Source organism: Rousettus aegyptiacus, unplaced genomic scaffold (assembly GCF_014176215.1).
Source record: "Rousettus aegyptiacus isolate mRouAeg1 unplaced genomic scaffold, mRouAeg1.p scaffold_m13_p_8, whole genome shotgun sequence".
NCBI lineage: Eukaryota > Metazoa > Chordata > Mammalia > Chiroptera > Pteropodidae > Rousettus > Rousettus aegyptiacus.
This window is the reverse complement of record NW_023416311.1, coordinates 7,787,095-7,811,700: the sequence shown is the minus strand read 5'-3', so window position 1 is coordinate 7,811,700 and position 24,606 is coordinate 7,787,095. Positions and strand designations below refer to the sequence as shown.

The window sequence follows — 24,606 nt, the reverse complement described above, 5'->3', positions numbered from 1 at the left end:
TCAGCTTCCCTCTTCGAACGTGTTCGTATTTCCCAAAATTTCTCCAGCGACCGAGGATCTGGTCTACGGTCAGATTAGAGTGTCATTTAAAACTTTCGCAGAAAAGAATATAATCGGCGACGGTTATTTATTTATTTATTTTCGAGGTCGAACACGTTAGCTCCGCTCGTCAAAGAGACTGCTCGTCTGGCAGCGTTTTCTCTCTTTTCCTCCCTGTTTCTTTCTAACAGCTAATAGCAATGAATAATAGATACCGTTTACCAAGCATTTTACTACTATGTGTGTCCCAGGCACGTGCTCCGCGCCTGACATGCGTAATAATTCTAGGAAGAAGTACTGTTAAAATTCCTATTCGAAAGACAAGGGAAGAGACTGAGAGACATTACATCACTGGTGTGCAGCCCTTTGGAACCAGAACCGTTTAGTGTCTATACTCTCGCTTCTCACACTACCTGTCTCTCTTTTGTTTCTTTGGCCATCTTTTTTTTTTTTTTTTCTCTCATCTCTCAAAAACCATTAGTCGGGTACCTGTGTCAATTCTGTGGCTATGACCCTGGATTTCTCATCTTTAGCATGATCAGATCAGATAATTCTCTCTTGAGGGGGCTGCGCATCCCTGGATTCTACCCACAAGATGCCAGTAGCGACCCCTACACACACCCGGTTGTAACAACCAAATATGTCTCCAGACATTGCCCGGTGTCCCTGGGGACCAAAACTGTCCTCATTAAAAACCACCGACGCAGCCTGATCTCCGTACTAATTGCGGAAAATGGTCCCGGAGCCCCTCGAGTTGAACAATTGCAGACAGGAACCCACGGGAACACTTTGTGCCCTTCTCGCAAACCCCCAAGCTTATCCGAGGCAGCTGCCACTTGCTAGGACATTCCAGGACAGGGCCTGACAAATGGTGTGAGTGCCTCGGGCCAAAGGAGACGCAGGCTGAAGTGAGACACCCTTGCCACTGGTCCTGGAAGCTGGGACGCTGGGATTGAAATGAACAACGTGGGCAGCTCCTGACCAGCAAAGGGCAGGGGCCACCAAGCTTCTGAGTGGAGGCAGCAGACCAAGTTGTTGATGGAGACGCTATGGAAGGAAGTAGAAGGATCAGTGTACTCAGACGAGTCGATTCCTAGGCCTGGTCCCACCCCCATGCACTGTGTGGACACAGATGAGCCTTTTGAGAATATTAAGATGTCCTTCCGTCTCTTCCGGGGACAGTGGCATAGTGTGTCCAAACCGGCCCACGCCACCCCCCCTCCTGCTTTACTCTTCTCCTTTGTAGCATCCGACTTTCCATTGTATTTGTGTTCCCCTGTCTCCCTTGCCTAAATTTCAGCTCATGATGTCAGGGGAGGCTACTGAGTCCCTGCAGCCTATGATGGTGGCAGACATAGTAAATGCTCAATAAAGGTGTGTATAATGAAGGCGCGCACGCACGCACACACACACACACACCCACCACGGGGAAGCGATCTGATAACATGTCTTAACGGCCATACGCATGCTGAGCTCTTTGTACTCAGTGGACCCACTTCTGAGAATCTACAGCCCCCACCCAAAATAATCCAACCTGAAGAAAAAGGCTACGCGCATTCCTGTTCATCCTACAGCAGCTAAATCAGCACAAACAGCCTGAAAAACCCACCTAAGTAATCAAGATGAAGGCATAATTACATGACCCCAATAAATCTACTTGGTGAGATTCCAGGCAGCTGTCACAATGGCCGTTTTGAGTAGGATGAGTTAATATTGCAGCACACACACTGTTGGTAGAAATATCATGCACGATCCCTCTGGAGGGCAATTTGAAAATTCCTATTAAAATGCACGTGTTTGTGGTACTCAACCCAGCGATTGTGTTTCTGGGAATTTATTTATTTTCAGGAATTTATCCTAGAATTGTATCAGGAAACAACTCGTATATTCATGAATAGGGGAACCGTTACATAAATCCCTGTGTAGCAACATAATGGAGGAGTATACAGCCGTTAAAAATGAGAAGATTTGCATGCGCCGACCTGGAGTAAAGGGAGATTTTCTCTATATGTGCTGTGAATTTCTGTAATGTTCGAATGTTTTTAATAACAAATCTATATGTGCTGTGAATTTCTGTAATGTTCGAATGTTTTTAATAACAAATCGCTAATACACGCACACACACGCGAGGTGCGTGAAGACCGGGAGAGACATGATCAAGGTATTAACAGTGACTGGCCATTTCCACTCCATGAGAAAACAGGCCGTCTTTATTTTTCTTCTTTTGGGAGAAAAAACTTTCTATAAAGAGCCTGCGTGACCTTTGCAAAGGCCAACTCCCTCCCCTACATTCTCTTTGTTGAAACTGGGGTGGTGCTGAGGACGTAGCATGTTCTGCCAATGTAACCCGCTGTCGCGCGGTGTCCTGTTTCCCCAGGATGGATGACATTCAGCTCTGCAATGACATCATGGACCTGAAGCAGGAGCTGCAGAACTTGGTCGCCATCCCAGGTAACCATTAGGGACTTCGCCTCTGATAAGCAGCTGCTTAGAGGCCCCAGCCAGCTCCATCTGTACCCCTCGGCGCTGGCAGACAGAGATCTCTTCAGCATGGCCTCGTCCTCACAGAGCAGAGCTCCCTGATCACATGATTCAAACCCAGCTTGGTGGCAGGCAGAGCCAGGTCAAGTCCTTCACCTTGGGCTTTATCTCTCTGACACTCAATTTCTCCTCCTCTGAAACAGGGTGGTAATAGTACCTAACTTGTTGGATGTAAGTCCCATTGTGGTAAGTGAAAACAATGCGATCCACTTGCTTAATGTGACATCCATGCTCACGTAAGAGCCCAGGAAATATTAGCAATTATCACTATTATTATCCTGCTTGGGAACAGGTAGAGTTTGGTGATGACAAGCTCTGACTTTAGGGTCAAACCTAGACCTGTCAGTTATTAATGACACGACCTTGAGCGAGTTAGTTAACTAAAACTCGATTTCTTCATCTGTCAACTAAGATAATTGTGGATTCTACCTAATAGGGTTGTCATGGGATTGATGGAGGAAAAAATATGTTAAGTGCCTACTTTCTCATCCTATAGAAAGTGCTTAATAAATTATTGCTATCACCATCATCATCATCATCATCATCAACCAAACAAATTTCTACCCATCCTTCAGGTCAAAGCTTATTTGGCTCCTTCTCCCAAGAAAGGCTTCCATGCTTATCCGGGCTGGGTTCAGTGCCCTCCAGGGGGTTACTCTTATCAAAGTACTTATCAAATTATTGCCTCTTAACTCGTATCTGTCCCTCTCTAGAATCCCATGCTCCTTAAGGATAGGAATGAGGGCCTGGCAGGTGCTAAGAGGAAGATTTATTGAGTGAACAAACACAAACATGTTTCGAGAACCTCGCCTTTGGCCTTGGCAAAGAACGGCACAGGCCAGATGAGCACCCCCCGCATGTTGTTGTTTACTTGAATATTTTTGCTATTCTGTCAGTTCAATGGGTATATGTCTCAAGAGGCTACACCGCTGCTAGGTGCTAGGCATGCAGTGATGAGCAGAACGTAATTCTCCACTCTAAGGCTCTCACAGGTTGGTAGAAAGAGATCGCCTGACACCCCACGGAGACCTATTATTGAGCCAGAAGCGCAGCACAATGCCCTTTAGAAGAGGGCGTTGTGCTAAACGCTTCAACACTAGGGACATTTGGGGCCGGACAATCCCGTCGGCACAGGAGGGCTGTCCTGTGTGTTATAGGATTTTGCAGCATCCCTGGCTTAGACACACTGCATGTCCGTCGTACGCCCCCGCCCTCCCAGTCGTGACAACCAAAGAGTTTCCAGATATTGCCAAATATCCTCTGGCCAAAGATGGGGGGCGGGGTGGCCCAGTCGCTCCCTATCTCAATGAGAGTCCAGTGACAAGCCGCTGGATGACCTTCGTGGAACGACGTAACATCTCTGAGCCTGAAATACCTCGTTCGTAAAACGGCGCCAGCGATGCCCCTCTTCCGTGGTGGCTGTGACCGTGCCGTGTCGTAACACGAGATCGCGAAGGCAAAGCGTAGGCCCCCCCCCCCCCGCCATGCATTCCCGTGCCGACGGCGGTGTGTGCAACGGCAGCAGAACTTTCAGATGCCACCGCTTTAGTGAGCATGTCCTATGTGCCAGGCCCCGCGCAGGCCCCGGGAAGACACAGCGAGGGGACAGCCCTAATTGGAAAGGGGCGGCGGCTAATGGGTATGGAATTTCTTTTGGAGTTGACGAAAATGTTCCAGACTCGATTGTGGTGATGGTTGCATAACTCTGTGAATAACACTTTGAAATGGCGAACGGTACAATATGTAAATTATGTTTAATAAGACTGGTACCACGGAAAGTAAAATGTCAAACATAAGAGGATAACTAAATAGGGGACAAATAGTCAAGTCCAGATGCGCCCACTAGAAATTCCGATTCAATTCGTGTGGGGCACTGGCACTGGTCACTTATAAAAGCCCCTCACGTGGCTGTGGCCAGTTCAACTCGGTCATATGATAGCCCCCACTGCCCTTGAAGAACGGTTTGGTTGAAAGGTATGAAACCCACCCAAGTGGATGGAAGCACCAAACAGGCAATTACAGGAAGGGCGGCGGAGACCCCCTGCAACCCCTGGGCACTGGGTTTGCATCCCGGGGTGGCCGTAACAAATCCCCGCAAACTTCGCGGCTTCAGACGACAGAAACTGGTTCTCTCCCAGTTCTGGAGGCCGGGAGTTCAAAACCAAAGTGTCAGCTTCTAGAGGAGAAGCCTTCCTTCGTCTTCCAGCTTCCGAGGGCTTCCATCCATCCTCGGCTTGTAGAAGCCTCACTCCAAACTCCGCCTCGGTCGTCATGGTGTTCTCTCCATGTGTCTGTCATCTCCTCTTCCTATAAGGACACCAGTCATTGGATTAAGGACGCACCCTGATGAATATGACCGCATCTGAACTGACGACGTCTGCGAAGATCCTATTTCCAAGTAGGGTAGACGTGAAACCTGGGGAGGGGGGTAATACGATTTATCCCATGCAGGCATGAAGTTCGCCCCAACCTCACAAGGGTCCAGAGGAAGAAAAAGAATGCTGTGGAAATGTTCTTTGGCTCTCTTTCTCTCTCTCTCTCTCTCTCTCTCTCTCTCTCTCTCTCTCTCTCTCTCTCTCTCTCCCCCCTTAGCACATGGGCTAACACAAGACCTCAACTCTCAGGGCCTCTTTGACCCAATTTTCAACTTTCCAGGAGACTCTGATGGGCCCAGCATGTGTTGACACCTCCCACTTAGGAAAAAGGATTCCCAGAGCCCGTTGTTGGCTCAGCAGGACTTGTGGCAGCAACTGAGGCAAAGGAGACAAGAGTGCATGGCCACCAGGCCAGCCAAGGCCACCTCAGGCCAGAATGGCTCCCCTTGGGGACATGGCAGCCTCTGAAGTATATGTGAAAATGGGTGGGAGCCGGGGGTCTTTGGAAATGGGGGTTCATGACCAGGACTGGGACTAGGTTGAGAAGAACAAGGCACTCAACTGGAGCACACACACACAAAATACCACTCAGTAATCAGGATAAATAATATTTCAGTGCAACAGGTATTTGGGTTAAAATATCAAAATTCATACAAAAATTCCCAATGAGCAAAATACTGAAAGTTTAAATAACGGTGAGATCAGTACTGATACTGACTCATTGGGTAGAGGCCAGGGATGCTGAACCTTGCAGCGTAGGGGCAGCCCCACATGAGGAATGCCGTCAGCTGCCCTGGCAACAAACGCGGGCTACAAGGTCATAGGGCCAGTGAGCAACGGAGCCCAGGCCCTGAACGCCAGTCCCACGGATTCCTCCGGAACCGTCCCGGTCGCTTTTGTGCGGCAAGTCAGATATCAACAACGTTTCCTTTCCTCTCCTGCGTTCCTGCTCAACCTCTCCCCACTTTCTCCCCTGATTCCTTGTTAAGAGTCTTTCTGTGTGTTCCCTGGATCACTAGATAGATGTAGCTGAGTTTAGGAGGGAAAGAAATGATGCTCTGGGCAGCACATCAATAAAAGCATTAAGGAAAGAGAGCACTGAACGACCAAAAAAAAAAAATAAAATAAAATAACATGTTTTGCCAGCCAAGGTCGGAAAATAATTCACCAGTTCTTGGAAGGTGGGTGTGGGTGACTGGTCAGAAAGAACACCCAAGGCCCTTGCTGCACCAAGCGCTTCTCCAGGACAAGCCAAGATGCCTCACCCCCTACTCCAGCGCCGCCACCATTGTCTTCAAGCTAGAGATGTTCAGAGCTGGCTGTAGTGGCCACGGCACCTTCTCGTTGGGCATGGAAATCGTATCTCCCTCATTTGAAAGGCTTAAGGTCGTGATTCTCAACCAGGAGCAATTTTGCCCCGCAAGGGACTTTGGGCAATCCGATGACATTTTTGGTTGTCACAACTGGGGGAGGAAATGCCACTGGCATCAAGTGGATAGAGACCAGGGATGCTGCTCACTATCCTATGGTGCAAAGGACGACTCCCCATAATAATTACCTAACACAGATTCTAGTAGCGTCAAGGCTGAGGAAACTAGATTAGGTGAAAATGTAAAGCTTATGAGAATATAAATATAACAGCTTTCAATTTATTAAGCATTTGCCTTTGCACACTTATGCTGTGAGATTTGCTTTTCCTTCATTAAATAAGGAGTCGTTTCTTTTGTACCTGGTTCAGTAAATATTTAATCTGGAGGGCATTTAATGATTTGTACCCAGAGTCACACGGCTAGGAAGGGGAGGAGCTGGGGTGTCAAGGCAGGGCTGTCTGATTCCTCAGGGAGTTCTCCCAGTTGGGATAGGGGCTCCAGTTCAGGGAGACAAGTTAGGAGGCCATGGCGTGGCCCAGGGAGAGGTGATGGTGGCCTGGATTGAGGAGGTGTGCTAGAGGAAATGAGAAGCAAGTGGAGGGTCACACTGACAGGTGCATGGAGATGGCAGGAATCAGGTGTGGGATGCCAGCAAGTGGAGGGTAAGCTGGCGGTTCTCATCGGCGAGTAGGTGGGTGATGATGGGAAGAAAAGTGTCACATCACCAAGCCAGTGGTAGCGGCTCTAGGCAGGTGGGCGGGGCGTGAAAGCAGGCGAGTGGGGCCTACAGGCGGGCGAGAGACGCCGGCAGAAAAGTAAGTGACGCTCACAAGCAGGTGAGCTGTATTGGGCAGTGGAGTGGCCACTTGGGTAGGGAACTAGCTTGTAAGCTGGCCCTGTGAGTCCTTATGGACCAGACCGCCTGAGAGAGCTGGGGGAGCAAGGCACCCTGGCGAGTCGGGACTCTGCGTTGACTCACCTGCAGAGGGCTGGGAGGTGCTCTGTGGTGTCAATGAATGATTTGGGGAGTCTGGCCCACAGGATACCCCTCCGCCACCATCAATGGCCAGGAATCCCAAGCGTTGCCAGAAATCCCGCCCCCTTTTCCGCTTCCCCTTGTGGTTAATGAGAAAAGCCTATTTTCTCTCTCACTCAAATATTATAGTCCCCTCACCTCTGATTCTGCCTCCAGATCTAGAGGAAATTGTCAACGTCAGTCCCAGGTACTTGGGACAGGACTCGCGGCATCAACGCGGATGCTTTTCATCTCACGGATCGGTTCACCCGTGCTGTGGAGTATTTCCCTCCTGGCACCCTCCTCCGAGCCCCCAGAGTCCTCTGAGCCCTCTGCCTTCTGCTCGAGCATCATTACCGTTTAGTGAGCACTTGCCACGCATGGCCAAGCTCTATGCTAAGCCATCGACTAACGTCAACATGCTTTAGCCTCACTAGGTGTGTGTTACAGAGGAAGAAACGAAAGCTCGAAGAGGTCGAGTGACTTCTTCAAGTTCACCCACCCAGAGAAATGGTAGAGCCAGGATTCCAACCCCCTGGCCCCACGGACTGAAGTGCTTTCAACAGCTCTACTCAGCTGTTTCTTTGCCGATGTTTGTTTCTTTCCAGAAAAAGAAAAAACCAAGCTTCAGAAGCAGAGAGAGGACGAGCTCATCCAGAAGATCCACAAACTGGTGCAGAAGAGAGACTTCCTGGTGGACGACGCCGAGGTCGAGCGGTTAAGGTGAGTGGGTGGCGTGCGCCCACACACCGCCTGGAGCACCGCCCTCAGCTTCCTACCTAAACCATCGTCTGCTCCTGGGACTCACAGCCTTGCCTAAGGGACGTGGCCTCGGCACACGCACCCACAACGCTGGAGCCAGATGAACCCTGAGGACCCATTCTGGCCTGAGGACCCTTTTCATATTCAAGAGAAAGTCAAATCCAGCCTTGCAAAGGCCTGCGGGTCTAATTGAAGGTCATTTGAGGAGGTGGCCAGGGAAAGATTAAAATAAAGAACACACAGCAGCACTTCCTACACATCCTCCTGAGTTCTAGAAACTTCTGCTGATTTTTATAGAAACTCTGCCCCCTGTACTGACTTGTTTCCTTGCCTGCCCTCTCTGCCTCCCAGTGTTTTCTTTCCTTCTCTCTCGTGGCTTTGAAGCCCCTCTGAGGTCTCCTATTTGCAGATGCACCTGCCTCCTTGTCTGCAGAGCCACAGGCACTGGAGCCACATGTGTTTGGGGCCCTGGAGGAGGCTGAGCACGAGAAAGATGCGAATGTTGATTCTTGAATATTTTTGTCCTGGCAAAGCCTTGGGAGCCCTCCACAAGGAGAGGGGCTCACGAGGCCCCTTCTGACCCAGAAGATTACTTCTTCTTTATTCTGTCTGTCTCCCTGGGTCCTCTGAGGCCCCCGGGGTGCACGGTGCCTCACTCAGCCAGGCTCGGCCCACTGTCTTTGCTCCTGGTGGCCCTTGGAAGAGCTGAGGTGACCTGCGCTCTGAGACCTGCCTCCTATCTTACGGGAGCACAGGTATCTAGAGTGACTTTAGGATATAGCATCAGGAGAGGTGTTGCCCAGCTAACTGAACCCCCTGGAGGGAGCGAGAATCCTGTAATGTCCCTGCCTCTTCCCTGGGGTCTCACCCATACCTCAGGTAGGCATTTACTCCGTTGGTGAGATATGTGTCTCTCTCTGCTACAGAGCAGGTTTATCAAACACAACATACAAATACCACATACACATCACACACACGTACCACCCATACATAACATACAACATCCACTCATCGCTCATGTATCACACATGCTAACATCCATGCCACATCCATGCATAATATACAACATAAGGCATTATCCACAAAGTCTGTTACATGGTCCCACACACTTAACCTCCTGACTTATGTCTTCGGTTCCTTGATTCGCTTCTTGTTAACTGTACTTTCCTCTTGTCTTCCCCCGTCTGTCTTCACAGGGAGCAGGAAGAAGACAAAGAAATGGCCGATTTCCTGAGAATCAAGTTAAAACCTCTAGACAAAGTAACCAAATCTTCAGCCAGTAAGTGCGCACATGATTTCTTCCCCTCCTCCCATCCAAGACAAAAAAGGAAATTTAAAAGAGGCCTGTGATCCAGAGAAAGCACAACAAAACGCTTATTAGAGATCAAACCCCAGCACGGGGCGGCGGCCGGCAGGGCCGACTTCATCAGTGTGCGGGCAGTGCCGGTGCCCAGGGCCCCACACCTGGGAGGGTACTGTTCAGCTCTTACTGTCTTGAAGCTCTTAAGAATTTTGGAACAAGAGGCCCCACCTTTTCATTTAATCCTGGGTTCTGCAAACTACGTAGCTGGTTTTTGGCAACAGCTGTTATTCTCTAATCATGCAGTTTGGTGCATGTTATAGAAAGAGCTGGGTGGCCACTGAGGCTCAGGAAGGCTCTTGCCTCTGTTGGAGCTGGAAGTTCTGGGAGGGTAGAACCGGAAGGATGCTTCTCAGAAAATTAGCCTCACGAGATACTCAGAGCAAAAAAAAAAGTTCTGTGTGAAATAAGTTTGGGAAATGTTTCATATTTAATCCTCTCTATGGAGGGCGCTAAAGTTCATTAGCATGTTAAACTGATCATGGGTCCTGGTGTCAAGGAGCTGTCATCTCTTTGTTAACCTAGCGAGGCTGCTATTGCTTACAAGAAATGGATGCCCAATTTAAACTATCCCTAGCAAAAAAAAAAAAAAAAAAAAAAAAAAAAAAAAAAAAAAAGGGTGGGGGGAAAGAGGTCAGAAGAAGAGCAAAAAAAGAACTAGGGCTCCTGAGGCTGGGCATCGCCAGAACCCTCGCTTCTAGTTCTCGTTTCCGCCCTTCTTTGTGTGTTAGCTTCGTTTTCTCCTACGGGGCCCGAACCTCAGAACCATCATTTCGCAGCAGCCAGGCAACGCCATCGATTCTCTCCTGGTATCTAAGTATACAAATCTCGGAAAGATTCTGACTGGCCTTTCTTGGATCGTGTTCCCATCTCCGAGGCCCAGCACTGTTACCAAGAGGCTGGGGTGCTGTGACTGGCCAGATCTGTGTCACCACGGCGACAGGGGCTGTTATCAGAATAAAAGGGACTAGAAATCTTGCTAGGCAGACAAAACCCAAGAGCTGCTACCGTTGACTATAGCTGTGAACACAGTATTCCCTAATCATCCGTTAACATCACATGAAACGCACAGTCGTATGGTATGGGGAGGAATAAAGAGAAGACCCATAGTCCCTTCTGCAGGCCCCTAAAATCATCTGGTATGTGGTCCCTGTGTAAATCCAGTGTCCTCGATGGACTGTCTCTTCCATAAAAGGCAAATTAGAAACTCCACCTAACACTATGGAGAAGGAGCAAGGAAACTTGAATTTTGTGTAAATAGAAAAAAGAATTCTGGCAAGAAATCAAAACAGCAATCTATACCACATGCAAGGGTTCAGGTGTGGAATCCAAATTTATACAACTTATCTGGCACTGGAATCCCAAGTTGAACAATTAAAACCAATCTAAAATCAGTAAAATCTCTGGGACCCCAGCAAAGCAAATGCAGAATTGTTCAAAAGGGGCCCTTCAGCATTTCATAATACATGGTCCACAAATAAAATGACCCCAGTGAAGATGAGCTCTTAATAAAAATGTAAAACTCATGAAGAATTGAACCATCATACGAGAAGTCAAAAGATACAACAAAAAGAAAAGAGAATGTCTGTCCTCCCAAGAACCAGAAATAACAGACTATCTAAAAGACAATAAGTGTATTTAAAATGATTAAAGAGATGAAATGAAATAGCAGGAAGCTGTGAAGAAAGAATTAGATTTCTAAAAATTCTAAAAACAAACAAATAGCTTTCTAAAAAATTGTTATTAAAGTAAAAACTCAATGGATTGAACACAGAGACACAGCCTAAGGGAGAATTCATACATTGGAAGACAGAGCTGAGGAGATTACCCAGAACACAGCACAGAGACAAAAAGATGACAATATATGAAAGAGAAGTTATGAAATATGGAAGATAGAATAAGAAGGTCCAATTTGCATCTAATAAGGCATTTCAGAAGAAGAGATAACACAGAATGAGAGGTGGAGGTATCTGAAAGGATACCGTTTGAGCGTTTTCCAGAATTAAAAGACACGAGCCCTCAGACTAACGTGACTTGAACAAAATTCCCATTTATTCATTCACCAACTACTTCTTGAATGCCAGACCCCGTGATAGGCTTGGCCGATACAATGCCAAGGAGAACTGAATAGGATAAGAGCTAAAAGCTGTGGCTGGAAGCTGAGGAGAGAAAGCCAGTTGGCCCACAGGAAAATGGGAACAGTTAACACGTAGTTCACGCTAGCTCTCCTTGCCACCTGACCTGTGGAGTTGAAGCAAGGCCTGGCTAGGGGTTGGGATGGGCCTGGGGCTGCAACTGGTCAGGGCTCTCCTTACCTCACCTCTCCCTCTTTCCCTTTTTCCTTCTCTTCCTCTGTGCTTCTCCTACCTTGCTGCAGGCTCCCGAGCCGAGAAGAAAGCAGAGCCCCCACCTAGCAAGCCCACAGTGGCCAAGACCGGGCTGGCACTCATCAAGGATTGCTGTGGGGCCACCCAGTGCAATATCATGTAGCCCTCACCTGGGGTGCCCCCCGGGGCCACGGGGACCCCCCCTCCCACCCACTTGTCTTCATAGCCCCCTTTTCACTGGGGCCCAAGAGCTCTCAAAGGCGGAAGGGGTTGAAGGCAAGCCTGTGACTGCCGCCAGGGGCCGTGGGCGCGGCGGGCGGGCCCGGTCGCCCTGTACAGAGTGTAGCAATAGGGAGTCCCTCACCGTCGCATGGCCCTCCCCAGAGCATGCCGAACCCAGGAGTCTGTCTCACTGTTTATCCAACCACCAGGAAAAGGTCCTCCCTCGAAAAAGTATATCTCCACTTCTATCTAGCTGTGTCTAACCCACTGTGTGAATGATCTGGGAGAGGGGCACGGTCCCCAGGTGTGTATAGTCGTGACTTTTCAACCACCTAGCACCACGTTGGACACATCCCCATCTACTCTCCTAGCTCTGCCGTCAGGCCTGCCCCCAACGGGCACAGCTCCCATCCCTCGTCTGTCCTTTCCCAGGGCCTGTGCCCTGGAGGGCTCCACATAGCCTACATGTCTTGGAGACACAGAGGGCCCATCTGTAAAGACTGAGCTTGTATGTGGTGTCGTGGTCACATCTCCCACTTCTCCCCTCCTGTGTCTGGGCACGGGTCACACCAGGAGCGTGCCCATTTGCTTTTGGCTCTTCCTTCCTTTGTGATGGCTGCCCCAGGTGTTCGGAGCAGAGGGGATGGGGGCCTGGGCTGGAGCACACCCACTGCTCAGAAGAGGTACCGGAGAGCCGGAGGCTCCAACGCCGAGGCAAAGACAGACACGCAGGGGACCCAGCGCAGATGCTGACCCAAGATGCTCTTCACCCACCGGGGGCCACCGGAAGGAATGCCAGCAGGACCCCACTCACCAGCCTAACGCACAGACCTCCGTGAACATCCGCGGCGGGCGGGAGAGGCGGCCTCACCCTACCGTGTCCCGTCATTTGGTGGTGTATTTCAACCAGCCTAACAATTCCACCCGGGTAACATGATGTACATATGCTACAGCCAGCTCGGCACAGCCCATGTGACCTCTCTGTGCGTGTGTGTGTGTGTCGTGACTGGCGTCAGTAGTTAGCATAACGCAAGGTTTGCTGATGTGCAATCATCCATCGAAGAAAATAAAAGTGGAAACCATGTACACGGCATTTTTAAAGTTTTTACTTGTTCCTTGACTATGGAAGTAATCCATGGACATGATAAATCATTTTAAAAGTGTGGAAAGTATAAAGAACTTTTTTGGTTTGGGTTTAAAAAAAAAACAAACTCTCATAACTCCTCCGGCTAGAGACCACTCTGCACTGACATTTTGGCATATTTGCTTTCACTCTTTTTTGTACATTTTTTTTTTCATGGTTGGCATCATATTGTACCATTGTATAACCAGATTTCTTTTCATTTTTTTTTTCGCTTAGCTTCGTATCATTATCATTCTCTCACATCATTAAAAGCTCTTTGTAAACATTAAACACTCGTCATAAATATTTACAATGGCTGCTTAGTAATCATCTTCTTGATATACTGCGATTTATCTAACTATTTCCTCATTCTTGGACATTTAGGCTGTTTCTAGTTTTTCAGTGTTATAAACAATATCACGATAAACATCCTGGGGATAAATCTTTGTTTGAATTTCTGATTTTTCCTTAAGAGAAACTCCTAAAAGTAAAGTTCTTAGGCCACTAATGGGTCACATTAAAAAAAAAAAAAATTTTGTAAGTCAGAAGTAAATCTGAATGTCTCTCAAGTCACAGCAGCTTCAGAACTGACACACTCTCTCTCTCTCTAATCGAGGCCCCCGGGGTCTTCGGTTCGATGGCCCCTCCCACTCGGTCTCAGACGTGTTTCTGCTTCCGTCCCAGCCTCACCTGCTCTTCTGCCATCCTGAAGCGGAAGATGCTCTCTCAGGCCACCGCCTGTGCTGCCGCCTTGGCCTCAGGGGACACTGTGCCCTTCAGTGCCCGAGACCAAGCTCCAAGCCAGGCTGTAAGAGACGTCTAAGGCTGCCATAACATACTGTCTCCATCAGCATGGCGTAGCCGAAAGTTATCGTCACGGTTCTGGAGATTCGCGGTCTGAAATAAGAGTGTCAGCAGGGCCGTGCCCCCTCCGAAGGCTCTAGGGAAGAATTCTTCCTTCCCTCCTCCATCTCCTGGGGGCTCCCGGCAATCGTTGGCTTCAGTGGTTCAATCTCTACCTCTGTCTTCACAGGGCCTTCTCCTCCGTATGTGTGTCTGTGTCTTCTCTTCTTCTAAGGATACCAGACACTGGATTTAGGGCCCACCGTAATCCAGGATGATCTCATCGTAATCCTTTTCTTTTTTTTAAACTTTTGCAAAGACTGTATTTCCAATAGGGCCAAATTCTGAGACAGCAAGGTGATATGAATTTTGGGGGGAGGCGTTTCGACCCTCTACACAGATGCTTTCCTGCTCTTGCAATAAAAACTTGGGGTGCAGAGGGCCTACCACTCTCCCTTGCCTGTGAAAAATGTGGGTCTGGAAGACCTGACCTCAGACCAATTACAGAGCAGTCACTGATCCCAGAGGCAGAAGATCAAAAGCCTCCTAAAAATCCTGCCCGCGGTACGTCTGTGGAGCGCCGGAGTAGCCCTCACTTATGTTTCTGCTATTGATTTTTTTAAAAGATAAAACGACAATAACCAACGCTTTTTTAGACTCTCACAGAAGAGGAGAGGAAAGTGATAATTCAAGATGCATCCAGGTCACCAGGGGTGCCGGCAGGCTGGGAAACCTTGCACACCTCAGGCACCCTCACACCCAGACTTGCTTTTCTTGGCAGCCAGGGAAGGGCAGAGGGGAGCGGCGGAAAAACAACAGGAGTAGCGTTCGTCGAGAGCTCAGTGCTGTGCACTGAGCCGCGCGTGCACATTTTCTTGTTTGCTCTCACCTTAACTCCACAACCCCAATTCATAGATGAGGAGGCGGTCCAAGGCCTCATGGGCGAGTGAGGCAAGGTCACCACCATTCAGCACCCCGCCCCCTGTAACCACCATCGTTCTTGCTCTTCCCATCAGCATTTAAACGAAACTCTTCCATTAAAAAACACACGGCCCTCCATCCCATCTTCCCTTCTCACCACTCCCTTCTCTAGATCTTTACAGCCTTCTCGAGACTCGTCCATCATCTTGCTATCTCCGTTTTTCTCATCTCTAGCTCCTTTCTCAACCTATTTTAATCCGGTTTCTGCCACTCTCTTGTTGTATCAGACCCCTCTCACCATTTAATTATGTAGGGGAGGAAAAATCTTTATTTTATTTATTTTATTTTATTTTTTTACCCATCTTGAATTCTCTAGCCGGGGCCCTGTAAATGGGCTGGCCAAAGACAGAATAACAAGAGGAAAACAAAGAGAAGTTTAATAACTCGTGCACTGCACGTGTACACGAGGAAGCACCCAGCGATGAGTTACACAGACAGGTGGTTAGAGCTCGGGTGTGTGCACCGTCTTAAGCTGAAACAAAGGAGGAGGGAGTCGGCATTTCTGGGCTGGGGAGGCAAGTCACGGGAAGGTGACCAGGAGAAGTTTGGAGGACAAGGGTTGTTTAGTAAGGTTTGTTGTGCAGATTCAAGTCCTGCCTCCTCTACTGGTAAGAGAACTCCTCTTCCTGATACGGGAGAGGGAAAAGTGTTTCACAACTGGAAATTTACATTTTCTTGGTAAATGGAAATTTCCTTTGCAAAAGGTAAGCTCTTGCCCCCTATTTAGAAATTTCCCTGCATCTGCTGGTTCTTAATGGCCTTTGGCTCAAAATCATCCATGCGCCAGAGAGACATCTTTTGGGGTGGCATATGTGGCTCCCTCCATTTACATCCAGCTGACACACATCAGCCCCCAGCTGTCCTAGCTCTCTGCATCATGTTACCACGCGCACTTGACTTGACTTCTAAGAAGCTCCACTAGCTAGGTGTACTTCCCACTGCTCGGAAGGACATTTCTCCAGTCTTTGGGCCTCTTCCTTGTCCTTAGGACCTGACCCTCGGCTTTCTGCTCTTCTCCCATCCTGGTCTCAGGTGGCCATCTACAGTCTGGCTGATCCTGGGTTCTCTATTTATCCTAGACCTTTCTCTTACACTCAGATCCATGCCTCTGACTGCTTCCTGAGGACCTCCATTTGGACCCAGAGTAGGCACATCAAATGGGACATGTCCTGAGTTTAGGGTCAGCAAACTGGCCCACCACCAGTTTTTGGGACGTAACCAAGTGCATTCGTGCATGTGCTATCTATGGCTGCTTTGGGGCTACAACAGCAGAGTTGAGGTAGTTGTAATAGAGACCATGTGTCTTGCAAATCCTAAAATATTTACTCTCTGGCCCTATAAGAAAAAGTTGGCCCGAACTGCCTCAGTTTCCCCTGTATTTTTCATCTCAGGAAATGCCACCACCCGGTTGCCCAAGATTAGGACTTGCCCTTGATTATTCCTCTTCACATCCACGCAATTGCTAAGTCTTCAGTGTCTACCTCCTCAACTTCTCTAGAATCTGTCCACACCACCACCTTTTGCTTGGTCAACCGCAGTAGCGTCTTAACTGGCCTCCTTAGCGCTGGTCATTCACACGGCGCCCAGGTGAGTTCCTGAATAAGTCAAACCCAATCGTCGCTCTCTTCGAAACCCTTCCCACAGCCTTTAGGATAAAATCCATGTTCTTTCATGTGGCTTAAAGGTTCTCTCAGACCTGGCTCCTTCCTACACCCCTGGCCTCACCCACCTGCTTGCCCAGATCCCTTTTTGTGCTGGGGTCACAAAAGGCTTCTTTGGGTTCTTTGGTTCTTCTTGCCACGTTCTCTGTTGACCTCTCTCCTGGACCTTTCCACATTATTCCCGGTGCCAAGAACTCAGATTCCCTGCGAGCCCTTTCTCTGGTCTATGTATGCACCACTCTGAAGCCAAAACGACCTTCCTAAAATGCAGAGCTTCCCAGGTGTGTTGCTTCCTAGTTTACAATTCCCCTGCACCGTCATCTTGCGTTAAGGGAACAAACTGAGTAGGAGCATCGAGGGAGGAAGAAGGAACACGGGTCCATGTCAAGGAGGAGTGTGCTCCACAGCATCCGACCTGACCCAGTGGTCATGCGACTTTAAGAACTTTAAGCAAAGGACTCACAGGACTTTGCAGTAGAATGTGGTTGGAGTTTCAGCAAGGCGCTGGCCTGGAAGCCAGATGCATGAGGCAGGGGAACATTCCCTCACTCACTGTTCCATTGGAGGGAGAGAGGGCTCATCACCCTCACTTGGCAGATGTGGAAACTGAGGCTCTGAGAGGGGAAGTGAGTAGCCCACGGTCCCACAGGATATAGGTGGTAGAGCTGGGACTTGAGTCCGAGAGCAGAGTGAGAGCCAAGCCCAGGGTGCTTATTTCTCCTTTCTCATCTCCTTTCTCCTTTCTCAGCAGCATCCCTGCCCCGTTCCTTGTTGAGCTGTACTCAGTTAGAGGTGTCTCAGAGCCACCCCCGCTGAGACTCTTATAAGCCTTTCCATTTTGGGGTGCCTGGGCAGCCCTGGGCTGCCGGAGCTCACCAGCTCAGCTCCTCTGCAGCTTGAGAAGAAGCAGTTACAACCTGCCCAAGACTTGGATGCCTGTCAGCAACAGGACAGCTGGGTGGGCATCAGAGGCTGAAGCAAAACCCTCAGGAAGCCTGGCTTGAGGAGCACACATCAGGTCATTTTTCCACTGAGTTAGTTAATTCTGCCAGTGGCAAGCACGAGGGAACACAGAAATGAACCAGACAGGGCTGGTCCTGCCTTCTGGTGAGGGAGATGGACAACAAAAAGGAGGGCACGGGGAGGCCTTCTCGCCAGGGTTAAGTCTGAGCGAAACCAGCAAGAGGGAAAGGAATCGAGAAAGTGACCAGGGCTTCGGCTTGGAGCAGCCTGCCTGGGTTAAAACCCTGGTGGAATGCCTCCCTGTGTACGTCTGGGCAGTTTCTTCACCTCTCTGCACCTCAGCGCCCAGACCTGTAAAATGGGGAGAGCAACAGGGGGATTAAAGGAGACAACACATGGGAAGCATTTAGAACAAGGCGTGTAGTAAAGTCGGTTATTATTGGTTAAGTCTAAAGAAGCCGTGGAATCGAAAGGCTGCCCAAGGTTTGCTGAGGGTCTGGGAGGGCCTGGGGCTGGGGGTTGGGAGGGGAAAGAAAGCGTGAAGAAGGCCTTCCTGGGTCCCGCGCTCATGAAGCTGAGTGTGGGCTGACATGTGACCACACTGCCATGTGACGAAAGTTGTGACTCGCATTCCACGAGCTTCCTCAAGGCGTCCGCACCGTCCCTGGGCTACGGTCCCACAGTCACACCCGACCTTGACCGCGCCCCGCCAGCTCTCCCCACCTCTGGCAGCCCTTCCCACGGCTGTCCCCTCCCTCTGCCGATGGCTCAGTGTCATTCCCGGGAGAGGCAACACCGAAGTTAAGTCTGGGTTTGGTGACATGGGGCTTAGCATAAGCGACATTATCGGGGGCTTGTGGTCTTCTCTTAAACAATCACACGTCCAGCCTGGGATGGCTTGCTGGAGCAGATGGGTGTGGTTCTCTAATTAGCCAAGCTGGGGGCCAAAGGCTGACCCTAGGGCCAGGGGTTTGGAGTGGATTATCTGCCCAGTTGTGCCAGAAAAAAAGAGAGAATGGATGCTGGGAAGTTGGGGCGCGGGGGGAAGGGTCCACTGGTTTTTAGAGAATGAGAACAGGCTTTCAGAGAAGGGCAGGTCTTTGCTAAGCTCACCCAAACCAGGACAGAACTCAGACCCCTGGTGTGACTCAGTGCTCTGGGCCCCCTTTTCTCTCCATCCTACAGCCCGGCCTCATGGTGTGCAAAGGAATTGAGGGGGCACCAGGCCAGCCAGCTCCCATCCCAATTGCCCCATATCTTAATCTCCAGAGTCCAGGAGTTTGTTCAACAGTATTAAGGTGATTTCTTTTTTTTTTGAAATGATTTTGTACTCACCAAAGAGTTGTCTTTAAAATAGCACGAAGAATCCCTGCATCCGCCCTCTCACTCAGAGTCACTGATTGCTGGCGTTTCGCTCCCTTTCTCTCTCGAATGATGTTAATTGCGGACATGATGTGGCGTCACCTTAAATCTCGGCATGCGTGGAGAACACGGGCTCGTTCTTCTGGGTCACAGACCAGTCCCTGGCATCCAAAGACACAGGGCTGTTACCCAGTATCTACATTTCGCTCCTCGTCCCCATCATTTCCACCATGGTGCGTCTCCTCCTCCCCTGTCTGAGATCTGGTCCAGGGACGGGGGTTGCTCCCCATTGCCGCATCCCTTCACCCTCCTTCGGGCGTTTCTGTCTTGCACGACCCTGACAATTTTGAAGAGCCCAGGGAGGTGGTTTCGGCAGACGGCCCGCCTTTTATATGCGCTGCTCTGGTGAGTCGATGTCCTCTCCAGTTGGAGAACCACTACCCCAAGGGGTCTTCCTGACTCAGCCCCAGAGACTCGCTGCTACTGGGGAGGCAGGGCCCACGTCTCTCTCATCGGGGTCCCCGCACGTGGCTCGGTGCTGGCAACTCTGTGAGGGGGCCTCGGTAAAAGCTGGACTTGGGAGCTGTATAGGGCCCCCAGCCTAGTTGTGCCATGGGCAGTGACTTGGGCAGTGGCTCAGCCTCTCCAGCCTCGCTCTCCCCATCTGTAAACCTCAGTTGGGGGTAGATGTCGGGTTGGACTAGTTGGTCGTAAGGGCCCTTGCAGCTTTGAAGTTTAGTTCTTGGCCTTCAAAACCTTTAACCCAGGCCTTCTACATCAGCCGTTCACTCAGTCACCAAATACGAATGGCCTGGGATACAGGGCCCGGACTTTCTTCTAACCAATGGAAGTTGGTGAAGATGATGGGAGGTCAGCCCCTTGGTTAGGTTCCATCATGTAAGGCTCCCTCTCTGAAGACAGGAGGAGGTTCTCCTTGCTGGCTTGATGGGCTAAGCTGCTGCTTTGGGGGAACTGTGGGTGGCCTCCAGGCTTTGCAGGCGGCTTCCGGCTGACAGCCAAAAAAACCTGGGGCCCTCAGTTGGGGGCGGGGAGGATGAGGGAGGATTGGCTGGGGTCAGGGCTCAGAGTCCGCTCCAGGCCCTGCATCTGGGAAGACTTGTGGGCAAAGGTGGAAGGGGGAAAGGCCTTCATGTGAGCCGCCTGCAGCGGTCAGAAGAGGTGTGGCCAGGATCTGCCCTGCCAGCCTGGGGCGCCTCTGGGAGCCAGTTCCTAGGCTTCCGCCTGCAGTCGTCTGTCCCCCTTTTCCTCCTCTGTGTCTTAAGTCCCCATTTCCAAGTCCTTTCTTCCCAGAAAACCTGAATTCTTCTCTGCATCTTGCTGAGGAAGGCTCTAGCCCTCCATCTCCGAGACCTCCTCATCCTACCCACCTGAAAAGTGAGGGTTCTCTCCTCCTCACCAGTTCTAGAATTTACCAAATTCATTCCAAAAGCAACTGATTCTTTTAATGTTCCAACCGAAGCTGCTCTCCAGGGCTGCCTCCCTCCCAGGGAGAAACTAGAACTCTCCTGGGAAAGACTCTGCACTTGGCCTTGAAAGTATTAATTCAAACAAGCAAATTGGATCTGTCTTCTCTGTATCTCTCCCCATAGTCCAGTTGGATGAGGCTGATGCTATAATCACATCAGCAGCTGGGAGACGGGCCAGCTACCGTACAAACCTGACGTAAAGCTACGTGGGAGGGTGCAAGGTCAAGTGCAGCAGTGGTGGGGGCCCCCTGACTGCTGGTGTATGGGGCAGTGAGTCAGGGTTCCTGCTCCTCCCTCAGCCCCAGAGCGCAGAGCAAATGGAGGCTATCGAAGGTCGCTGCCGTGGGAGGGAGGGAGCAGGGATGATTCGGTCTTTGCCCATGAAGCAGCTGGGAACCGGAGAAGACCCGAAGCGCGAGCTTGCCCCTTGTGACAGAGGGGCCGGATCGAGGCGACTGCACAACCGGGCACAGGGCTGCTCTTGCTCAGCCAGCCACCTTCTAAGCTACCATCTGCGGACCAGATGGGAAACGCACCAAGACCCGTGCAAACGCCCCACTTCACGCCCGTCCGGACGCAGGAAACTCCGTGCTGCTCTAAGGGTGCGGGCACGGTGGCAGCTGGAGCTTTTCTGCAAACGTTTGCCACCGTGAGGGATGTGTTGAAAGGACTGCCCAGGGTTTTAAAGAGCTTTTTAATGCCGAACTGTAGGAAAATTGCACTTTATTAAGAAGCAATGTCCCCAAACGTGCAAGTCTCTTCTAGGCCCCTTCGTGTTTGTACGAGGGGTTGAGCAGCAAGGCGTCTCGGCAAGGGCTTCGCAACGCGGTCTGTGACAGAAGTCTTTTCCTGAGGGGCTGATTCCAGGAGCGCAGCTGGCAGTGTTTGAGACCCGAGCAGCCTGCAAAGTGGATTTCGGTCCCGGGGTGCAGGGACCTAGGACTTATCCGTCTTAAAACGGGGGCGTTTTGTGGTCACAGTATTTTCCCCAGGCGTGATGATGAGCTGGAACTAGGCTGGAAACCTCGGAGGGTCCTGACCAGGAGGGGCCGATATCCGGTCACCTGCCAGGTGGACACCAAGTTAAAAGGGCCTCCGAAGCGTCAGACCAGTTTGTGCTCAACGCCTCGGCTTCTAGAAAGGGGTGAGAAGCTGGGTGAACCCCGAATGAAGATGACAGAACTGGACTGGTTTGTGATCCTTCCCCTCCACCCAACAAAACACTCACCTGCACACTCAGACTAGATGCTTGCTTGTAAAGTTTATTGACAACTGTTTGGTCCCAACACACAAAACAGCACTTGAATCACAAAAAAAAAAAAAAAAAAAAAAAAAGTGTTCAAACAAAGTAGACAGTTAAGAAAAAACATCTCTTCCCCTAAACCCGATCGAAAACAAACAGTGCAAGATGGGAAAGGGGGTTCTGGTGATAATTTTTCTTTTTTAAACAGATACATCTCATCCGATACATCTTTCCACCCGGAAATAAAGAATTTCATTGTCTTAATTCTCATACATCATTTCGTCACATCATTTAATTAAGCCCCTGGATAAAAAAATAGATAGCGATTAGACTGGCCATTGTGGAGTACGTTACGAACACAATGAGCTTCCGCTGTATTCTATCTTCAAACAGTGACCGTGAGTCACATGTGCGTCCCAGGCGGACTGGTGACTCCAGCCAACGGTGTGACCGCAAGTGCCTGACAGCGCACGGCTTCAGTCTCTTCTCTGCTGCCCAAAGGAACTGCTCCCCGGGACTGTCCCCAGTGACTTGTAATGGTGCCCCTTAGGTTGCTACGGTCCACGATTCTTCGCATGCGAGCAAAACTAAAGTCCAAGTGTGCACACTCGGCCTCATGAAGCTTCAGAACGAGGCAACTGACGCTCTCGACATCAACTGTATGACTGTTTAAAAGCTTCTTAAAAAAAAAAACCTGCAGGTCTGCATCGTCCTGCCTGCCACAGTGTCTGCGGAGGACGTGCCTTCAGAGGGGTTCAGAGCGCCATCGCGCTTGGGAGGCTTTTCCAGAGCCGTTCCACCCTGAGTGGGGCCACGTGCTGAGAACTGGGAATCACTGGCTTCATTTAAAAGATTTGGGGAACGAAAATCTAACTGGTAAAAATCTCTCGATAGCCCTTATTTTGTGGCATTTTAACAAAATGCTGGCTATGAAACCAGAGCCCATTTTCTGGCTTTCTAGAAATTACAAAATAGAAACATTTCCCCCAAAGAAACCACCTAACTAGTGGAAGACCTTTTGCCAACAGGTTTTTCCTGCTCTATGAACGAATCCGCCTTTTGCCCAACAAATACAACCCATTGTAAATGTCAGGTTTCTCCAGGAGGGGAGAGAGGCCACCCATCACCGGATGCCTCAGCCACCATGGGGCGGGGGTCATTCCATAGGGCAGTGTTCCCTTTAAGGCCGGCTTTCCCCAAATGCCAACATCAGACACCACAAAGATCCTGAACATGCTTCCAACAGCGAGAAGTAACAGAGTAAAAGCAGACACTATTAAAAGATAAACACATACACAGCAAGCTTCCCAGCTACCAAAACCAGCTTTAAAATTACAAAAACAAGGTTAAGTCGATCACCCTTGGCCTTCCTATGTGTGGATAGAATTTCCGTGTCTTCCAATTGGAAAGAGTATCGATACCACCCCTGTTAAAGCATCTCACCCCTCAGCTCTGATTTGTAATTTATGCACTTGATGCATTGCATATTTTAGGAAATCAGACCCTTTTCCCAACATCGCCTCTCAACACACGATGACGTGTGCTGGAATTCAGATGCTGACTTTAAATGCCTGACACCAAGACTGTCTCCTTTTCCTTACCCTGATACGTATCACCCTGGAACTTAGCATAAAAGGGAAGCTTAAAACACCCTCAACTTTCTAGAAAGCTCCTCAATGGAACCCCAAAGTGGAAACATTTAAAAGATTTTGTGATGAAGCCACATTTGTCAACTACAGACATAGTGAAATAAAAAACAAGGCACGCTTACAAGTCACGTGGGAGCCAGGGACCTTCATATCCGACCTGAAAGTACATGCTCACCTCCCGGCCCACCCTCCTTCGGTGTGCGAACACGCAGGGTCACCGAACAGGCTTTGCGTCAAGACACGCCATGCATATGATCAATACTGTCTGGAACGTCGGTAGGCAAAGGCTTACAGACTACGCTACGCTACGTGGAGGATCACACCACTGACATGTCTCAAGGAAAGTAAAACCACTTCTTTCAAGCTGAGGTCTTACTGCTTTCTTCTTATGGGACACCATCGTATTTCATAAGTAAGAAAAATTTGGTAAAATATGTTAAGGGTTTTTTAACAAATGCCAGTTTTTGTTGTCTGTTTTTGGTTTTGTTTTGTTTTGTTTTTTGTTTTTAATTGTGGGGGGAAAAGAAAAACTTCAGCGCAAGGCTGTGTTCAATGTAAAAGAAACAAAACATTACGGAATACAACTAAAGATGAAGGAAGTGGTTTCCGGGCAGTTTTCGTTAAAATAACAGAGGTTGTGTTTTTTGAGCCCACTTTTGTGTGCAGAATCGGACAGTGTTTTCCTGTCCTAATTCTATGTTCAAAATGAGTGAAAGCTTAGTTGTAGGTGCAAAGGAGAAGTCGGCTGCCAGTTTCACTCTGTTTTTGGTGGGGCTTTCCATGGGGTCCTTGCTGCGCTGGGTCTCCGGGGTCTCCGGGGGGCAGGCGGGCACCGAGACGGGGGCTGGGACGCAAGAGGACCAGCTGCCGGGGGTTGGCTTGTCATCATTTACTCGTACTGTAACTCCAACTTTCTCTTCCTGGGTTAGAATCATAATTTCTGTAAACACAGAAAAGCAGACAGATTCAGTTCTAGGACCTGTAAGGGTTGATTTTCAGTTTCTCGTATTTTCTCAAAAGTTATTTTTAAAATAACCCCTCAAATGTCACAGCCATGCCACAATTTACATGTTAGCTGTGTGACAATATTATGTGTCACACTCAAATATTTATAAACTGCATCTCAGCTTTTCCGTAGATCACAAAGTTTCAGGGATCTTCATATTTGGCTACAAATCAATGGGCATGATGTTAAAACACGTTTTTCCACTTTGGATTGTCTGGCCACTCACTGTCAGGTAGCTGAGGATCCCTAAGGCACATGCGAGCTAAAGACTTTCAGA

At 49.6% G+C, this 24,606-nt stretch overlaps 1 protein-coding gene across 1 annotated transcript in view; it reads left to right on the top strand.

The window, feature by feature from the left end:
* BMERB1 (bMERB domain containing 1) overlaps window positions 1-13,629 on the top strand; it is an 87,078-nt gene extending 73,449 nt beyond the window's left edge. Inside the window, exons 3-6 of the mRNA XM_016159680.2 lie at window positions 2,417-2,490; window positions 7,949-8,063; window positions 9,299-9,381; window positions 11,840-13,629. Of these exons, the coding sequence (XP_016015166.1) occupies window positions 2,417-2,490; window positions 7,949-8,063; window positions 9,299-9,381; window positions 11,840-11,952 (385 nt within the window). The 3' untranslated portion in view covers window positions 11,953-13,629. The remainder of the gene's footprint in view (window positions 1-2,416; window positions 2,491-7,948; window positions 8,064-9,298; window positions 9,382-11,839) is intronic.
* The last annotated feature ends 10,977 nt before the right edge of the window (window positions 13,630-24,606 follow it).